This window comes from Aethalodelphis obliquidens, unplaced genomic scaffold (genome assembly GCF_003676395.1).
Source record: "Aethalodelphis obliquidens isolate GAN/ISIS:26980383/991018 unplaced genomic scaffold, ASM367639v1 scaffold1, whole genome shotgun sequence".
Classification (NCBI taxonomy): domain Eukaryota; kingdom Metazoa; phylum Chordata; class Mammalia; order Artiodactyla; family Delphinidae; genus Aethalodelphis; species Aethalodelphis obliquidens.
This window is the reverse complement of record NW_020837945.1, coordinates 64929966-64950538: the sequence shown is the minus strand read 5'-3', so window position 1 is coordinate 64950538 and position 20573 is coordinate 64929966. Positions and strand designations below refer to the sequence as shown.

Sequence of the window (20573 nt, the reverse complement as noted above, 5' to 3'; positions counted from 1 at the left end):
CTTCCTGAGATCAGATTCAATTATTATGCATTAAGGACTTCCTTTAAGCCAGGTACTTAAAGTACACTTCTTCAAAATGATCTTGTGAGGTAGATATTTTTATCCCTTTTCTTAAAAATGCAAGAAAACTAAGGCTCAAAGGTTTAAGTAATGTGTCTAAAGTTATGCAGCTATAAGTAGCCGTGCCTGGATTCTAAGTCCTGTGCCCTTTTCACTGTTACTAGGAGGCTGTATGAAGTACTGGTTAGGAGGCCAGGGAGTCAGAGTGGACGATGGTTTGAATCCCAGTTCTATCTGGGAATGTGTTTTAGCATCTCTGGACCTCAGTGTCCTCATGTATAAAATATGATTAATAATCCTATCACCTACCAGTCTTGTTTGTTACTAAGCTTATATAAAGTGCTTAGAAGAGTATTTGGCATGTAAGTTCTTGATGAATATTATCAAATGCATATTGGACATTTACTGTATTATCGGGCATATTGGACCGGGGCATATAGTTTCTACTTAGAATCTGCCTAGAAGGTTTCTGATAATTTCAGGGAAGTACAGGGTACTGTGGAGGTATGTAAGAGGTCTGGAGGTCAGGGAAATTTTGAAATCTGAAGGATAGGTAGGAGTTAGAAGGATCCTGTGTGTGTGTGTGTGTGTGTGTGTGTGTGTGTGTGTGTGTGTGTGTGGCGGGGGAGTGCATTTCAGGCTATGGAAAGAGACCATACAAATCCAGGAGAGGCCAGTGTATTTCTGGACCTGAGAAAAGTCCACTGTGGGAAAAAGTGCTGTAAGACTGGTTGGAAAAACAGGCAAAGGCCATATTCAGCAGGGTCTGAAGGTCATGGAAAGTACTTAGACACATTGTGTCAGTACTTAATTCTGATGTAATATTACCTCTGTCTGCGCTCTTAGATTTCTAAGAGTTTCTAATAGGATAGGTAACAAAATTTCCTACTTTCGCATTTTTTAGTTGAGGTATATTTGACATAAACATTATATTAGTTTAAGGCGTGCAACATAATGATTTGACACTTGTATACATAATTGCAAAATGATCACCACGGTATGTCCAGTTAACATCTGTTCCCATATATATACAAAATTTTTTTTCTTATAATCAGAACTTTTAAGATTTACTCTCCTAGCTAATTTCAAATATGCCATAAAGTTCATTAACTATAGTCATCAAGCTGTACATTACATCCTCATGACTTTGTAAGTGGAAATTTGTACCTTTAGGCCTGCTATTTGGCCCGCCCTCCTGCCTTAGGCAACTAACAATCTGTTTTCTATATCTTTGAGCTTGGTGTTTTTATTTTCTTTTTTTAGATTCCAAATATAAGTGAGATAATGTGGTATTTATCTTTTTGTGTCTGACTTACTCCACTTAGCATAATGTTTTCATGGTCCATCCATGTTGTTGCAAATGGTAAGATTTCATTCATTTTTATGACTGAATAATATTCCATTGTACGTGTATACCACATTTTCATTATCCATTCATCCATCCATGGACCTTTAGATTGTTTCCATGTCTTGGCTATTGTAAGTAATGCTGAAACGGACATTTATGTACAGATGTCTTTTCAAATTAGTGTTTTCATCTTCTTTGGATGAATACTGAGAAGTGGAATTATTGGATCATGTGGTAGTTCTATTTTTAATTTTTGAGGAACCTCCATATTTTTCATAGTGGCTGCACTAATTTATATTCCCACAAACAGTACAGTTTGTGAGAGAGAACAGTGGGTTCTCTTTTCTCCACATCCTTGCTAGCACTTATTTCTAGTCTTTTTCATGATAGTCATTCTGACAGGTATGAAGTCATATCTCATAGTGGTTTTGATTTGCATTTCCCTGATGACTGATGAAAGATGAGGTTGAACATTTTTCATGTACCTGTTGGCCATCTGTATGTCTTCTTTGGAAAGGTCCTCTGCCCATTTTTTAATTGGATTGTTTATTTTTTAGCTGTTGAGTTGTATGAGTTCTTATTTCCTCCACATTTCAGATCTCTTATTTTTTCATATTGTACACATTGAAGAGTGCTTTACACTAGTTAGAAGTTAAACTGGTACTGACACAAACATATCCCCCAAAATCAAGAAAATTAAAAAAAAATAGTGTTTAGTTTGGAAAACGGCAGTGTTATTGGTGAACAAGAATAAAAATTTCAGTTGAGTCATTTTTAAAAAAGAATTTAATTGGTTTCAGAATATAACATCCTTCCTGATGGTTTCAGATGGCTTTATTTGTTCATAAATAACTCTACTTTTGATTTAGCCTCTTTTATCATATGAATGCTTCATTAAACAAATGGAGCTCGCTCATTATAGCCAAGTGGGGCTATATTCAACCATTTAGTGACGTTGAGCGTACGTGGTTGTATTTAACAGTAAAAGCCATTTATCTGGCCTTTTGCCATCTGGAAACTCTAGTTAGTATTTCCCAATATAAATCTTCAATCTGCTAACCAGATTGATACTGGCATTTAGCTAGTGTGACAATGTCAGAAAGGCCTACCCAAATATAAACTAAAGAACTCTGTAATTTCTTTAGAAAACACAACAAAACTAAGCCAGGAAAGAAAAGTACATTCTTCCACCCTAGTCATTGTCTGGATTAAAAGCCTACATATTTAGAAGTTCTTTAGAAAGCTAAACAGTAAAAGCATTTTAATTTTTTTATCGCTGGAAAAGGCCAGTGACTTGCACGTTCAGATTTGCCAAAAGGTTACCCCTGTAATAAAAGGTAACCATGAAAAAATAGCTCATAAACTGTCAGTTTTCTCTCCCCATGCCCTGCCCTCTTTCTAAACAGTGATTTCTGCAATTTGAAAGCACAGTGATTTTTTTTTTTAAAGTCTTTCATATAATCCTTGGGACATTCAGATTTTTTAGATTATACTTATTCCTAGGACCTGCAAAGGTTTGCAAGAAATGCTCTTCATCTACTTTCTGTAAGGCAAGTTAAATACAAATGTGAGACTCTCTTCTTATCAGCGTGGCAATAAATTTAATATCAATTTTTATTGGGGCTCCCTCCTCCACGCCGCAAGGTCTCATGCAGAGCCAAAACACTGGGAGACTCCTCTGGTCCTCTGCAGAGTAACTATTAACATGCCCCACGTTTGAGCCCGCAGGGTCCGTTGAAGTCTTGCTCTGCAGCTCTGTACTGTGTAGAACTCAGGGGATCTTGCAGTGACAGAGCCCCAGTGTCCAGGGGCAGCCATCCTTTTTGAGACACTGCTATTTCCCTGGCCTCTGAGGAAAGTAGAGCTTGGATCCCCTCTTCTCTGGGAAGTTGGCTATAGCATCCATGCCCTTCCTAGTAGTCCGTGTTCTCCTTTCTTCAGCTCAGAGGTAGCCCCTCCTACCTCCTCTTCCCCAGGACAGTTTCCTCAGTGAGCCCAGGCTTTCCCTAGAGATAGCCTGTTTGTCTTTGGTAGTTTCAGCTTTCCACCTTGCAAAAGCCTCTGAGGTGAGGAAATACAGAGTGCTTGACAAAGAAAGGCTTAGAAGAGGTAGGGGAGAGGAAAAAGAAAGAGAAAGAACTTTCAATGTTTTCATTTACTGCTTGTTGTCATCAACATTTGTCCTATTCATGTCTGGCCATCACATGTTGGACAGCATTTCTACATTTGGAGAAATTTCCACATTATGCATCCGTCTCCTTAGGGTCAGAAGTGAGAACTCAAATTTCCAGCGTCTTTTGCTGCTTGGACTTCACTCTCCAGTCAGAGGCACTTAGGTGAGACCACGACTTGGAAGAGAACCGTGTGAGAAACGGGCGCTGTGCTGAGCGTAGGCAGCAGCAGGAGAGCGTGGCTCTGGGGGATGATAGTGTTGTAGGGTTGAGTGCCTGGTAGAGACCTGGCATCAGTACTAGTTGCAGTCAGGTTTTGGCATTTAGGGTTTGGTGACTGGGACAGATGCAGCAGTTTTCTCATCAAGCCAGTTCTACAGCATAGTTTTGGATGTTTTCCTAGAAGTTTAGCCTTGAGCTTGCTTGTTTTTCTAGTCATCTCAGTGATTCTGTGAACTTAAAATCAGATTTATTGAGGTATAATTGACGTACAGTAAAATACTGTTTTGGGTTTATTGTTTGTTGGGTTTTGACAGATGTTTACAGTCTCCTAATAATCACCACAATCATGATACTGAATATTTCTATCACCCCAAAGAGGTTATGCCCCCGTGTAATCTTCTCTGTGCCCCCTTTCCTCTCTGCCCTAACTCCAGCCCATTTTCTGCCCCTGTGGTTTTCCCTTTTCCATAATACCGAATTTTTAAAAACTGTGAATACATATTGTATATAGTTTTTGTTTCTCTGTTCTTTCACTTAGCATAATGCCTTTGATATTTATTCATGTTGCATGTATCAGTAGTTTGTTCCTTTCTGTTAATGAGTAATTTTCCAGTGTATGCCATAATTATTTTTATCCATTCACAAGTTGCTGGACATTTGAGTTTGTTCCAGTTATTTTGGCTATTGTGAATAAAGATGCTATATGAACCTATAAAAAAACCTATGCATATAGGTTTTTTGTGTGTGTGTGTATGTATGTTTTTACATCTCTTGGATAAATACCTAGGATTGGAATTGCTGGATAGTATGATTAAGTGTATATTTAACTTTGTTAGAAACTGTGGAAATATTCCCAAATGACTGTACTACTTTGTAGTCCCTCCAGAAATGTATGAGGTTTCGAGTTGCTCTGCATTTTGGGCAAAACTTGGTATTGTCAATCATTTTAATTTAACTCATTCTAGTTGATGTGTAGTAGTATCTCAATGTATTTTTTTTTTCATTTTTAAAGTCTTTATTGAATTTGCTACAATTTTGCTTCTGTTTTATGTTTTGGTTTTTTGGCTCTGAGGCATGTGGGATCTTAGCTCCCTGACCAGAAATCGAACCCACACCCCCTCATCGGAAGGCAAAGTCTCAACCACTGGACTTCCAGGGAAGTCCCCTCAATGTGATTTTAATTTCCATGTTGACTAATGAAATTGAGTAATAAGAATTTTCATATTCTTATTACTCATTTGTATGTTGTCAATGGTGCGCTTAAAAAATTGGGTTGTTTGTCTTACTGAATTGTAAGGGTTGTTTAAATATCGTAAATACAAGTCCTTGATGTGTTTTGAAAATATTTTCTTCCAAACTGTGGCTGGTTTTTGATTTTCTTAATAGTGTCTTTTGAAGACAAGAAATTGTTAATTTTGAAAGACTACTTTATCAATTTTTTAAATAATTCATGCATTTTGTATCCTAAGAAGTCTTTTCCTAACTCAAAGTCATAGAGACGTTCACCTATGTTTCCTTACAGAAATTTCATAGTTTTCACTCCTACATTTAGGTTTTTGATCCATTTCAGGTTAACTTTTATATAAGGTGTAAGGTAAGGGTAATGTTCATATTTTTGCATATGGAGGTCCAGTTCTTCCAGCACTGTTTTTTGAAGAGTATCCTTTTCCCACTGAACAGCCTTGAAATCTTTGGAAATCAATCGACCATATTTGTGTGGATCTGTTTCCGTACTCTGTATGTCTGTCCTAATGCCGATCCTACACTATCTTGATTACCGTAGCTTACGGTAAGTTTTAAAAATCAGGTATTGCAAGTCCTCAAACTTTCTTTTCTTTTCAAAATTTGGCTATTTTAGTCTTCACTTTTACACATACATTTTAGAAGCAATTTGTTTATTTCTACAAAGAAGTTCACTGGAATTTTGATTAGGATTGTATTAAATCAATAGATGAATTTGGGGAGACTTGACATCTTAAAAGTATTGTCTTTTGATTAATGGCCATGGTTTATCTCTTTATTTATTTAGGTCCTTAAATTTTTCTCAGGAAAGTTTTGTAATTTTCATTGTATAGGTCTTACAGATATTTTGTTAAAGTTATTCCAAGTGTTTCATCTTTTTGGTGCTATTGTAAAAGTGGTATTATTTTTATTTATTTATTTATTTTTTTAAGGTACACGGGCCTCTCACTGTTGTGGCCTCTCCTGTTGCGGAGCACAGGCTCCAGACGTGCAGGCTCAGCGGCCATGGCTCATGGGCCCAGCCACTCCGCGGCATGTGAGATCTTCCCAGACTGGGGCATGAACCCGTGTCCCCTGCATCAGCAGGCAGACTCTCAATCACTGCGCCACCAGGGAAGCCCTATTTTTAAATTTTAATTTCCAAATATTCACTACTATTAAATAGAAATATAGTTGATATTCATATATTGACCTTGACTTCTGCAGCCTTGGTAAACTAATTTATTAATTAGAATTTTTTGCTTTTTAGTAGGTTCATTAGGATGTTTAATGTAGACAATTGTGTTATCTGCAAATAATCTGTACAGTTTTACTTTTTCCTTTCCAATCTATATGCCTTTTGCTTCTTATCTTTGACTTATTGCAATGGCTAGGAACTCCATGTTGAATGGATGTGGTGAGAGCAGACATCCTTTCCTTGTTTCTGATCATAGGAGGAAAGCAACTTTAGCCATTAAGTGAAAGTTGTCTTTTATCATTAAATATAATGTTACCTCTCTATTTTTTTGTGGATGCTTGTTATCCATTTGTGGAAGTTTCCTACTCTTCCTTGTTTGAAGAGAGTTTTTATGATAAACAGACACTGATTTTTGTCACTTTTTTGGTACCCATTGAAAAGTGTGTGTGTGTGTATTTTTTTTAGTATATTGGCTTGGTAAATTATATTGATTTCAAATACTGAGTGAACCTTGCATTTAAAAGAGTAAACGTCACTTTTGTCATTATTAATTATTTTTCTATATATTGCTGGATTCAATTTGCTAATATTTTGTTAAGGGCTATTATGCCTATATTTAGAAGGGATGTTAGTCAGTAATTTTCTTTGCTTGTATTGTCTTTGTTGGATTTTGGTATCAGGGTAATGTAAGCTTCATAAAATGAGTTGGGGAGTGTTCCCTTTTTTTTCTGGAAGAATTTATATATGGAATTGGCATTATTTTTTCATTAATTGTTTGGCACAGTTCACAGTTGAAGCCATTTGGACCTGGTGTTATCTCGGTGGGAGAATTCTTAAATGCAAATTAATTCATTTTTTAACAAATGAACATAGGGCTAGTCAGGTTATATCTTTTACAGAGAGCTGTGGTAGTTTGTGTCTTTCAAGGGATTTGTTCATTTCATCTGTTTCCAAGATATTAGCATAAAGTTATTTATAGTATCCCTTTATTATTCTTTTAATGTCTCTGGGATCTGTAGTTATGTCCTTTCCTTCATAATGGTAATTTATGTCTTTTATTTTCTTGATAAGTCTGGTTAGAGATTTATCAATTATTGACTTCTCAGAGAACCAGCTTTTGGTTTCAGTGATTTACTCCATTAATAATTTTCCTTTGTTCATTTTCATTGAATTCTACTGTTATTTTTATACTTTTCTCTTTTGACTTACTTTTTTTTTTTTTTTCTTTTGTGGTACGCGGGCCTCTCACTGTTGTGGCTTCTCCCATTGTGGAGCACAGGCTCTGGACGCGCAGGCTCAGTGGCCATGGCTCACGGGCCCAGCCGCTCTGCGGCATGTGGGATCTTCCCGGACCGGGGCACAAACCCGTGTTCCCTGCATCGGCAGGCGGACTGTCAACCACTGCGCCACCAGGGAAGCCCTTGACTTACTTTTGATGTAATTTTCTTTTCCTAGTTTCCTAAGGTGGGTGTTTAAGTTTTTGACTATAAACCTTCTTCTTTCATACTGTGAGCATTTAGATGCTATTAATTTTCCTCAGAGTAGTGCTTGGTTGCTTGCCTTAAATTTTGATGTGTTGTATTTTCATTTTTATGCAATTCAAAAAATTTTCTGATTTTCCTTGTAATTTGGCCTTTGACCTGTGAATTATTTAGAAGTTAATTTTTATAAATATTTGATGATTTTCTATATTTCTTTCTGTTGAGTTCTAATTTAATTCACATCCCTGTGTGATTTTAATGACTTTAAATTGGTTAAAGTTTATTTTGTAGCTCAGAATATGGTCTATCTTGGTGAATGTTCCATGTGCATTTGAAAATAATGTGTATTCCATGATGTTGGGTAGAGTGTCCTAAAAAATCTCAGTTACGTTAAGTTCATTTGTAGTGTTGTGTAGGTCTTCTGTATTTTCACTGATTTTTTCTTATTTATTGATTTTTATATATTTGTTTTATGTAATTGTCAATGACAGAAAAGTGTTCCACTCTCTGTGATTGCGATTTTTTTCTTTTTATCCTTTCAGTTCTATCAGTTTTTGCTTCATGTACTCTGAAGCTCTGTTGTTAGATGCATACACATGACTATTATGTTCTTGATGAATTGACCCCTTTATCATTATTTAATGTCCCTCTTTATTCCTATTTTGGCGATTTAGTTCTCTCTTCACATGCTACTTCTTTCAGACTCTCCAACAAGAAAGAAAGTCCTGTTGGAGTTACCAGGCACCGTTGTGTTTGGTACATCTTTTGACAAGGATCTTATGACAGCTATTTCATAAACAACTGTCTGGTCTATATGTGACTGATTTGGTCAGGTGCTGATTTCTGGTATACAATCACTTGTAGCCAGGATGTGAATGAGATCCTGTGTTAAAACCGTGGTGACCTATGTAAGGAATTGCTTCATTCTGCTTTCCCTGAGGGGAATTTTGGCTGTGGTAGCCATCATATTATCATGTTCATCATAACACTGCAAATCTTGCATCTGCTTTTGTGGCTTGCTTCTTTAGACAGCTAATTATAACCACATTACTTATTTTTACAAAAGGATTTGCAAACACAGATGTTCATAGGAGTTAGGCAGGGATCCTGACTGAGAAAAGTGGTATATTGTAGATAATAGGGAGTGGTGAGGATTGTGGCAATGTGGAGAGCTCAAAATTTGTGTGAAGGGGCGGCACTAATTAACTACCATGAGAAATTCAGGCCCACTATTACTCTTACAGTTTTTTAAGATAAGTTGGTAATCTAGAGTTTTTTATTATTTAATTGTAAGTAATTCGAAGTACTTAAAAACTCTGAGTGGGTCATATAATATAGGCCAAACAAAATACGTATGTAAATCATCTGTAACCTTGCCAGACTGTAGTCAGCCCTGTAAGGGAATTCCTAAATGGAATAGAACAACTATGTCCTAAGTCAGATGTAAAATTAGGGGAGGGTGATAATAATGGGAGACTTGCTGTAGAAGATTCTGATCAAGATCACATGGAGTGTTAGGAATTATTGCTGAGTAGAAGTCTCCCATATAATAGATATGCCATGGCACGAAGGGGCCGAGTAGGCAGATGTATATACTTTTGATCACTTGAAAAGTGACAAAGGGGCGTGCTAATGTAGAGTGTGAGCATTGGTTCAGTACAAGGCCTTGGCCTCCCTCTGGACCTCTGTCTAATCTCTGGGCCTGCTCTTTGGAACTATACCTGAGGAAATCATTCCTATACCTGGGTCCCCTGGCGTGCTGTTTGCCCTTGGCATGCTTCCTGAGGAATGTTTGTGGCTGAAGAGGAGGAGCCAGTGAGAATGCGCTGCAGTGGCATTTAAAGGGGCACCATAATACCATGGAAATACAATACTGTGATACCGTGGCACATGTATGGGGCTACAGTGCTCCAGTCAGAAGATGAGGATGTGTAATTTTATGGTAACCTGCCTTTGTATACCAGCAATAAAGTATGCATATTGTTTACAGAGATTGGCAGTCGTTCTGTAAATTGATTAATGTCGATGACCAGTGCATAATAAAGCCATCTACACTGATCAAATTAACCAGATATTTACTCTTCATTTAGTTTAGTGCTGTGTTGACGGCCAAAGCCTAATTTAATGTCAGTTAACACAAACATTGTTTTTTAGTTAAAATGGCAGTTAAAATTATATAATAATAACAATTGTAAAGATAATTTCATCTGATTAAAATTTGCTTAAAATATGAAGAGAAAGTGATTTCCTTAAAAATCACTACAGTAAAATAAACAGCTAGTGGGAAGCAGCTGCATGGCACAGGGAGATCAGCTCCGTGTTTTGTAACTACTTAGAGGGGTGGGATAGGGAGGGTAGGAGGGAGCCGCAAGAGGGAGGAGATATGGGGATATATGAATATGTATAGCTGATTCACTTTGGTATAAAGCAGAAACTAACACACCATTGTAAAGCAATTATACTCCAATAAAGATGTTAAAATAAATAAATAAAATATTTAAAACTTAAAAAAAATAAAAATCACTGCAATGTTAGAGACTTGTGTTATTCCATAATTTCCTTCAGAAAACGAGTGTAGCATAGAATTTTTGTTTTTTTGAAATTTATTTCAGTCTGATGGATCTACAAAACTTAACTTGAACAGTTTAGATGGATTTTATAATTTTTATATGCACGAAATAGCACTTATGAAATCATATGGGAATCATACAAGCCAATAGGCATTATGTGACTGCTGATATTAACATTTGGGGCAGAAGGACAGCATAGGTCCTCCAAAATGCCATAAGATCCTGTTGATGCTTTGCTGACCACATTCCTGGAGGGAAGTGGTCTGGCAGTTGGGCTGATCCTGAAACATGAAAACAAGCTCCATAGAGATCAGCAAACGCTCTATTTCAACATCTCAGTTAGATTTTTGTGCCAGTTCTGCTTCTGAACTTCAGGTGTTCTGGCTCTGATGGATTTGTAGGGGAGGCCTTGTGTCCTTTGAGTCTAGCCAATCACTGTAAAATGTCCTTTGTCTCTTCTCTTGGCCGTGCAGTGTGGATGATTCCTCTTCAGACTTCCAAGGATTCTTTGCTGCCAGCTTTCTTTCCTCTAATATGTACCTCTTGGTCTGAGAAAATGTGAATTTCTTCTTGCTTTAAATCTTGGGAAATAGAGGTCTAAAGAAAGAGTATACACAACTGTTATTTATGGTTTCAACTCCTGGGAGGAAATAGGGCCATGTGCTTTATGTCTTTCTTGTTTAATTGCTAGGAGTCATTCAGAATTCATGAGTTGACTTAATTTTTCTTGGGTGAATGTACTAAGAAAAGATTCAAGTCTGCAAAATGCTGCCAATTCAACTGTTAAATTATGCATTTTACATGTAAATATTGCAAATTGTAAGATATTTTAAATGAATTTTTAATTCAGTATTTAGCATTAAAGTTTAAATTCCTGCCCAGAATTTCAAACATGGAAATACACTCTAACAGAAAATAGGGTTTTTAGGGTTTTTTTAAAATAAAATAGAAAAAAAAGAAGCATTTAAAATGTGAAACACACCCATTTCCTTCCTTCTTACTCTTTCTAAGAAATTCTCAATTATATTCAGTTGAATCCGTATTTTAAATAGGAATCCTGAGACACAATCACAAAGCAGCTTTTTGTCTTCCACATCTTTTAAAATTTATTCAAGATCCAGTTTTTCTTTTTCTAGATGAAAATTTAAGCAGGTTACACAACTTTTCTGATCATTCTTAGGTTAAAAATAAAGCAAAGCAAGAAAATCTCAATTTATACACAGAAATATATGTGTAGTTCTCAGAATGCCAGTGACCCATGCTCTAGTCCAGAGGTCTGCCTCCAGCTTCTTTCTCCTGGAAGGCTCATTAGACAGCCCTCTGGGACAGAATCTAAGGGAACCCACATGTGATCCAGTCAGATGCCCTTTGCCCTGACATATTCAGGGAAAGTAGCCCCTTTTGCTGGGTGGGAATGGAATGGAACTTATAGCACACCACAGCTCTCCACAAAATCTGTTTCCAGACATTCATGCCTGATCCATTTATTCTCTGTGTAGTCCTAAAAGTTATATAGCCAGTTTTCATCTGTCTTTGTACAAATCCTTCAGGGTAGTTGATCTTAAAACTCGCTCTGAATGGGCATCATCAGAAAATCGACAAACAACAAATGCTGGAGAGGGTGTGGAGAAAAGGGAACCCTCTTGCACTGTTGGTGGGAATGTAAATTGATACAGCCACTATGGAGAACAGTACGGAGGTTCCTTAAAAAACTAAAAATAGAACTACCATATGACCCAGCAATCCCACTACTGGGCATATACCCAGAGAAAACCATAATTCAAAAAGTCACATGCACCCCAATGTTCATTGCAGCACTGTTTACAATAGCCAGGTCATGGAAGCAACCTAAATGCCCATCGGCAGACGAATTGTTAAAGAAGTTGTGGTACATATATACAATGTAATATTACTCAGCCATAAAAAGGAACGTAATTGGGTCATTTGTAGAGACATGGATGGACCTAGAGACTGTCATACAGAGTGAAGTAAGTCAGAAATAGAAAAACAAATATTGCATATTAACGCATATATGTGGAATCTAGAAAAATGGTACAGATGAACTGGTTTGCAAGGCAGAAATAGAGACATATATGTAGAGAACAAATGTATGGACACCAAGGGGAGAAAGCTGGAGATGGTGGTGATAGTTGTGGGGTGAATTGGGAGATTGGGATTGACATATATGCACAAATATGTATAAAATAGATAACTAATAAAAATAGCTTTTAAAAAAACTTGCTTTGATATCTCATATCTTATATCTGACATTTTAAGGTGTTGGTTGACTTTCAAAATTGTCTTTCATAGAGAATTCTGATAGCTAAAGAGCAAAGTAGACTTTTTATATTAAGTTCTGTATACATGAGACAGAGTAGAGCAGATATATTTACAAATAAATTGAGTTTTTATTGCTCAGTGTTGGTTCTGTTGGTAAAGAAGTATCTCTTCGCCTTAATCATACTACAAGTAATCGTATCATTTGTTTTCAGAGTTATGGTCTGTGGAAGAGTTTGGAATAGTAGAAAATATACTCTATCAGAAGTCAGAAGAAATAGGTCCTAATCTTAAGACCTTTGGCAAGGCTATCTCTTTGGACCCTAGTATCTTCGTGTGCAAATTGAATTAGATCAATTAAACAATATATATTTATTGAGTTCTTATTGTGTGCTTACAGTAATGGAATTACTCTGGAGTTAATGTACCTCACAGTATTCCAAGGATGTTATCTTAAATAATCACACTGATGAAAGTATGATTACAAGTTTGAATAGTGTTCAGAATAACAGGAACACTGCTTTATGAGACCCTGACCTAGGTTGAGGGGTCAGAAAATGCTTATCTGTGAGAAGGTAGCACTTGAGCTAATATGAAGAATGAGTAGGAGGTAATATATTAAGTAAAAGATTGGGTGTGGAACAGAGAAGATCAGGGGAAAGACAGAGAACAGAGCAAAGGCTGTGATGGAAGTAGTCAAGAGAAATTTTATTGGTAAAATGGATCAGATTTGATCATGGACTGGGTTTGGGAGATGATGAGAGAGTAGAAGGAATCAAAGATTTCTAAATTTCTGACTTGTCCAACTTGATGGCTAGTTGAGCCATTTGCTAGCACAGGGAACTCTGAAAAGGAGCCAGACATACAGGGGACGCAGGCATGGTGGGGAAGATCAAGAGTCTGATCTTGGACGAGTTGACTCGAGGTATCTTTGAGATTTCTGTGTGGAGATGTCTAGGAGGCAGTTGTATATAAGAGGAGAGGTTTGGGTTGGTTAAATTTGGAAGCCATTGGCTTGTGTATGAGAAATGAACCCATGATAGTGAATGAGAGTCTGCAGGGAGAGAGTTTAGAATAAGAAAACGCAGCCGGGGGCTTCCCTGGTGGCGCAGTGGTTGAGAGCCTGCCGATGCAGGGGACACGTGTTCATGCCCCGGTCCGGGAGGATCCCACATACCGCGGAGAGGCTGGGCCCGTGAGCCATGGCCGCTGAGCCTGCGCGTCCGGAGCCTGTGCTCCGCAACAGGAGAGGCCACAACAGTGAGAGGTCTGCGTACCGCAAAAGAAAAATAAAAGAAAGAAAAGGCAGCCGATTGAGGAATGCCAACATTTAATAGCTGGGTAGAGAAGGGAGAAACAGCAGAAGAGATTGAGAAGTATCCAGATATATGGAAGGAAAACCAGAAGTAAATTACATCACTGAAGCTAAGGGAAAGCTGTGTTTCAAGAAGGAGAGGGGAATGGTCGTCACTGCTAGATGCTACTGAGAGTCCAAGAATGAATTCAAGAGTCATGGAGCCATCAGAAGGTCTCTGGGAAACCTAGGGAGAACTATGTTAAGAAGTAATGGTGGCAGGAGTGGATTGAAGACTAAATGTAGAAGAGTCTGGAGAGAGGGCACTCCCTGGAGGGAACTGTGGGGTGGAGGGAGGGAGGAATTTTGTTCTAAGTGGAAATACTTGAGTATGTTTAAATGCTGTCAGGAAGTCTCCAGTGCAGAGCAAGAGGCTGAGGCTACAAGAGAGGGGACAGTCTATGATAAGGTTACTGAGGAGGCCAAGAGGATGAAATATAAATTATGCTCACCTGAGAGGCTGGCCTTAGATGAACTTCTCTAATCTAAGGGGAGAGAGGAAGAAGAGGCAGATCAAAGCTGACTTGGAAGCAGGAAGTTGAGGGAGTTTTTATCTGATGGCTTTATGTAAAAGTCCATACTAACTTAAAATTTGGTGATTGTATAATATAGTAGTGGTGATAAAAACAAACATTTATGGACTGATTTCTGTGTGTTATGTGTGGTCTTTAAGTATATGTTCTCTGTAGATAAACTGTCTGGATTTGAATCCAGAGCTTACCATTTCCTTGAGCTGTGTGACCTATAGCTGGTTTTTAGTCTCTCTGGGCCTAAATTTCTTATGGATAAGAAATTATATATGAGGTATAAGATACTTTATAGTATTAAATGAGTTTGTGTGTGTATACGTGTATTACATGTATATGTTTACTTATAGTGCTTCATGTGGACTCGCTCTGTGGTCAGTGTGCCCTAAATGTCAGCAAGCAATAGTGGTGTGGTAATGGTCACTGTCAGCCATCAGCATCTGGTATTGCCCTCATCATACCCTTCTAACGATGTGATGATGGTGTTAGCCCTATTTTACAGGTGAGGCAATGGAATCAGAATAAGTGAGGCCACACAGTTAAGTAGATGAAAGAGCCAGATTTCAAACTAGACCTATCCAGCTTCAAACCCATACTTTTACAAGTTCTGAAAGCAGCTTATCTAGAGTATTTATTCTGCACCTGTCTCAATGCTTGAGATTTCAGGGTTAACCTTATGTAAAAATGTGAGATAAATAAAGTCAGTCTTTCACAGCTTCTGCCACCCTGGGGGCCCGCCCTCTGCCAGCAGATCTGCTCTGTTTCCCTCAGCTCCCACCCCGATCCTGTGAATCTACTCTTCCTTTACTGGAATCCTATCGTATTTTGGTAGTTTTCCCATCTACATCTTTATCTTTCATTCATAGTCTATATTGCCCTTTTTTTTCTTTTTAAAATTTGTATCAAAGATTGTGTGAGTTCAGCTTAAAATTAGTAAATTGAGGGTGGGGGGTATATGTTATCCTGTATAAATAGTTTAAGGGGTGGCGTATTCCCTACACTTCTTCCTTGGAGTATTATCTGAAGAATGAAGTGATGGAGGTTTTTTGCCAGTTTGGTTTCCAGGCTTACTTTTAAAAATCTCCATTGCATTTATCATAATGATCATAACATATATCCTCCGTTAACCCACTTCTACCCATGAGGTGACTTGTTCCTGCCATTGCCTGTTCCATGCTCAAGTAACCTCCACTTTCTGCCTCTTAGCACCTGAGGTTCATCCAACTTTCCTTTTTAAAACTTAGAGACTTTCCCTAATGTTATTTAACTTAGAGACTTTTCCTGATGTTATCAAGTGCTTTATATTCTACCACAGATGGCTCATTTTATGAAACATTTTATCCTGTAAAGTTAACTGCTAAGAGCGTCATTGGACTATATGTGAAGAACACAAAGTTTTATGGAAGGAAGGTGTTATGTATGTTTATTTTTTAAACAAATTGTAATCCTAACAGTATGTTATTGTGTTACTTTTTTGGGCGAACTGAGGTAATATCACTTCAAAATAAAACAGTTTGAGTTACTGCCATGGACAGTGTATTTTTCATAGTTAGAATAGCTTCTTTATTGGATCCCTCTGACCTATTTTAATCTCCTGTTATTCCCATATTGTACTATAGTCCCGGGGGCAGGCATTCTTTTCAGAAAAGATTACAGTTGATTTTGACTTGTCAGGAGTTAGCTCTGGTGAGTTACTGTTTTCTTTTTTTTGAATTTTAATAGCAATACTGAGGTATAATTTACATTCCAAAGAACTCATCCATTTAAAGTATAAAATTCAGGCTTCCCTGGTGGCGCAGTGGTTAAGAATCTGCCTGTCAATGCAGGGGACACGGGTTCGAGCCCTGGTCTGGGAAGATCCCACATGCCGTGGAGCAGCTAAGCTCGTGTGCCACAACTACTGAGCCTGTGTTCTAGAGCCTGCGAGCCACAACTACTGAAGCCCACATGCCTAGAGCCCGTGCTCTGCAACATGAGAAGCCACTGCAGTGAGAAGTCTGCACACCGCAACAAAGAGTAGCCCCTGCTCGCCGCAACTAGAGAAAAGCCCGCGTGCAGCAACGGACACCCAACACAGCCAAAAATAAATAAATTTATTTATAAAAAAGTATAAAATTCAATTATTTTTAGTAAATTTATACAACCATCAAAGCAATACAGTTTTAGAAGTTTTCCATTGCCCTAGAAAGTTCCATTGAACCTATTTACATCAATCCCTTTTCCCTTCTCTGTTACCTCATGCAGCCACTGATTTGCTTCCTGTCTCTATAGATTTGCCTTTTCTGGACGTTTCACATAAATGGAATAATACAGTATGTAGACTTTTGAATCTGCCTTCTTTCACTTAGCAAAATGTTTTTGAGAGGCTCATCTATGTTGTAATATGTATCAGTAGCTTGTTGCTTTTTATTTCTGAATAGTATTTCATTGCATGGATATACCACATTTTGTTTATCCATTCATCAGCTGATGGATATTTGTATTATTTCCATTTGGAGGTATGATATCAATAATGCTGTTATAAGCATTCATGGTCTTTGTGTGGACATATATTTTCATTTTACTTGGGTAGATTCCTAGGAATGGCATTTCTGGGTTATATGGTAAGTTTGTTCCACGTCTGTGTTAAACTTTTTAAGAAACTGAAGCTGTTTTCCGAAGTGACTGTACAGTTTTACATTGCCACCAGCAGTGAATGAGGAGGATTCCAGTTTCTCTACATCTTTGTTCAGCACGTGGTTTTGTCTTGATTATAACCGTTCCACTGGATGTGTGATGATACCTTATTGTGGTTTTAATATGCAGTTTCATAGTGAATAATAATGTTGAGCAGCTTTCCATGTGCTTGTTATTAACCTTTGTTGAAATACATACTCAGATGTTTTGCCCACTTAATATTAGGTTGTTTGTCTTTTTATTATTGAACTGTAATCGTTCTTTATATATTCTGTATACAAGTCCTTTATCAGATACGTAAATTAAAAATATTTTTTCTCAGTCTATACCTTGGCTTTTTATTTTTTTAATTAAGTCTTTTGAATCACAGAAGTTTTTAAAAATTTTAATCAAGTCCAGTTTCTTAATTGTTTTTTTTTATGGTTTATGGTCCTGGTGACATAACTAAGACCACTTTGACTAATCCAAGGCCGCAAAGGTTTTCTTCTATGTTTATTTCTAGAAGTTTAATAGTTTTAGCTCTTACATTTAGGTCTATGATACATTTTGAGTCGATTTTTGTATATGCTGTGAGGTAAGGGTCTGAGTTAAATTTTTTGCATATTAATATTGAATTGTTCCAGAATCATTTTTTGAAAAAACTATTTTTTCCCTCATTTCATTGTCTTGTACCTTTGTTGAAAAGCATTTGATCATAAATAAATAAGGTTTATTTCAGAACGATCAATCCTGTGCCATTTGTCTGATGCTCTGTCCTTATGCTAGTATTACACTGTCTTGATTGCTGTAGCTAATTTATAGCAGATTTTGGAATCAGATAGTGTAACGTCTCCAAATTTGTTCTTGTTTTTCAATATTCTTTTGGCTATTCTAGTTCTTTGCCTTGTCATGTGTTTTAGAATTAGCTTGTCAATATCTGCAAAAAGCACGCTACGATTTTGATTGGCATTGCTCTCCATCGTAGATCTATTTGGAGAGGATTGGCATCTTAACAGTGTTGATTCTTCCAACCCATGAACATTGCATATCCATTTATTTAGTCTTATTTGATTTCTTTCATCAGCATTTTATAGTTTTCAGGATATACATCCTGAGCATATTTTGTTGGATTTATATATAAGCATTTAATTTTACGGTGTGCTATTGTGTAATCATTCTTTAAAATACTTTCAGTTTATTTCTTATCCCTCATCACCATTGAAGCTTTGCTTAGACCCTTTCAGTTGAATTCTCCCAATCTGTATTTGAATCTGGCAAATATCAGATACCGTCTTACAAAATAGAATGTGTCTTCTAATATTTTTCCTTTATAGTTTCTAAGAGGTAAAAGGTTGAAAAATTTTTATTATTTTGACTCAGTGAGTGGTCAGTAGATGTTTAGTAAGGCTGTCATATCAGTCTGTTTACATAACTGATAATATAAAACACACAGACCTTTTATGAAGAGATTTGGTCTATCACATAACCTTTTTGTTCTTCCTTCTGTAGGTGTTGCAGCTTCCCTGGAAGTCTCCGAGAGCCCTGGGAGTGTCCAAGTGGCCCGGGGTCAGACAGCAGTCCTGCCCTGTACTTTCACTACCAGCGCCGCCCTCATTAACCTCAATGTCATTTGGATGGTCATTCCTCTCTCCAATGCGAACCAGCCTGAGCAGGTACTTCTGTCCCATCCTGTGCTACCTCTGAAATTTTAATCTTTTCACAAGAGGTGGGTAGGAAAGCATCTTGAGTACATATTTGATTTCTAGAATAAGGTGATACTTCCACTGAACCTAAGCTGTTTTAAGTCCTACTCCTGCATTATTACTCAACTATCAGAAGAAGCTATCCTCTTTGTAAAAGATTTTTTTTTTTTAATTAAGAGATGTCAAGGGGATCCTTCCGAGGATTTTATGTAGGAACCTGGAATTTCATCAAAACACATTGCTGACAGGAAATACTAAGACAGAAAAAGCAAAGTATATTTTGACAGGGAGAGACTAGTACTAACATAGGTGGATGAGAGAGTACTTTTTAAAGATAGTGATAGGGCTTCCCTCGTGGCACAGTGGTTAAGAATCCACCTGCCAGGGTTCAAGCACTGGTCTGGGAAGATCCCACCTGCTGCGGAGCAGCTAAGCCCGTGCGCCACAACTACTGAGCCTACGTGCCACAACTACTGAAGCCCATGCGCCTAGAGCCCACGCTCTGCAACAAGAGAAGCCACCACATTGAGAAGCCCGTGCACCACAACTACTGAGCCTGCACTCTAGAGCCCACGAGCCACAACTACTGAAGCCTGCGCGCCTAGAGCCCATGCTCCGCAACAAGAGAAGCCACCGCAATGAGAAGCCCGTGCACCACAATGAAGAATAGCCCCCGTTCGCCACAACTAGAGAAAGCCCACGCACAGCAACGAAGACCCAATGCAGCCAAAAATAAAAATTAATTAATTAAAAATAAATAAATATAGTGATAATATTAAGGAAGTAACATTAGGTAGTAGTACTTGATTTTTTTAGTTAATTGCACAAGTATTTTAAAATAAACAAAGCCAGGCACACTAGATCTCTTCCAAGATTCTCAAATAAATTAGGGTACATGAAAATAGAAGCTACTGTCTAATAAGGTGTATCAGTTATAGGTAAAAGATCCCATAATATGCGATACCCACTGCAGAAAATAATCCTCGGAAAATTAGTGAATTGTGAACATGACTATACCTTCATTCCCAAAATTAACTTATTTCTGTTATGAAGCTTTTCGGCATCAGTAAGCTTTTCACTACCTAAAAATATTTGATAAGCTAAGTTTTCTGATAGGAAATTTAAATTGATACATTTAATAGTAACCTCTTCTATTTCCTTAATCCATGGAACTTTAATAATTAGACTGAGCCTTTGAGATCATTTTGTTCAGATTCATCATTTTAGGAGTCAGTGATAGAGGCAAGAAAAGACTTGATAGAGGCCAGAAAAGACTTGACCACAATCTGCCAGACATTTAAGGTAGACATAAGATAAAACCAGGTACCTCACTCTCAGCCCAAAGGGCTTTTTGCAGTACCACTCTGAGTCCTCTCCCATGAAGAGTTAACTTTGGTAAGGAAATTGACATAGGTAAGCAATCATGGACTCATAACTCTTCTTCCCTTTCATGGCGTTCACTTATATTCAGTCTATAACTGTGAGCTATCATTTTGTGACCTAGTAAGCATGAGAATGGCAGTGTTAATTTTTTTTAACATTTTTTCTGGAATTAATTTTTGCACTGGTAAAAGTATCTATGAACTAATAGTAAGGTATCATAAAATGCACTTTCTATATTCTGTTGAGTTAGGTAAGGATACGATGTTATTCCAGTTTGGTATGTAAGAATTTAGAATCCCTGATATCTACAGATAGGTGCTGTAGTACAAAGTTGGTGACCTAGAGGGGTGGGATAGGGAGGGTGGGAGGGAGGGGATATGTGGATATATGTATACATATAGCT

The 20573-nt window shown here is 37.5% G+C and overlaps 1 protein-coding gene across 1 annotated transcript in view; it reads left to right on the top strand.

Annotated features, from left to right (window-relative positions):
• The window catches only part of IGSF11 (immunoglobulin superfamily member 11), a 137632-nt gene that overhangs the window by 85228 nt on the left and 31831 nt on the right, over positions 1-20573 (top strand). The window contains exon 3 of the mRNA XM_027105287.1: positions 18594-18757. Within this exon, the coding sequence (XP_026961088.1) occupies positions 18719-18757 (39 nt within the window). The 5' untranslated portion in view covers positions 18594-18718. The remainder of the gene's footprint in view (positions 1-18593; positions 18758-20573) is intronic.